The following is a 227-nucleotide window of genomic DNA, read 5'->3' as shown; positions in this document are numbered from 1 at the left end:
CATGCTACCACTATTGAATTACTACGAATGACTTCTGCCACATTCGCATTACCATCATCAAACAGCTTTAGTTTAATCGTTTCCATGTCCTCCTCGCCCAACAGAAATCATTCGTGTGTTCAAGACATCCCCGAACCAGGGCATCTTCCATTCGTTCGACAAGAGAAGGATCCTCTGCTACGAATTGAAGAAGAAGAGGTTCCGAATCCTCAAATCGGTAAGTTCGA

The 227-nt window shown here is 44.1% G+C and overlaps 1 protein-coding gene across 1 annotated transcript in view; it reads left to right on the top strand.

Annotated features, from left to right (window-relative positions):
* LOC119590752 overlaps nucleotides 1-227 on the top strand; it is a 30,340-nt gene that overhangs the window by 23,363 nt on the left and 6,750 nt on the right. The window contains exon 4 of the mRNA XM_037939461.1: nucleotides 105-217. Within this exon, the coding sequence (XP_037795389.1) occupies nucleotides 105-217 (113 nt within the window). The remainder of the gene's footprint in view (nucleotides 1-104; nucleotides 218-227) is intronic.

Source organism: Penaeus monodon, chromosome 27 (genome assembly GCF_015228065.2).
Source record: "Penaeus monodon isolate SGIC_2016 chromosome 27, NSTDA_Pmon_1, whole genome shotgun sequence".
In the NCBI taxonomy this organism is placed as follows: Eukaryota; Metazoa; Arthropoda; class Malacostraca; order Decapoda; family Penaeidae; genus Penaeus; species Penaeus monodon.
The sequence above is the reverse complement of the archived record's forward strand: the minus strand, read 5'-3'. Positions and strand labels throughout refer to the sequence as shown.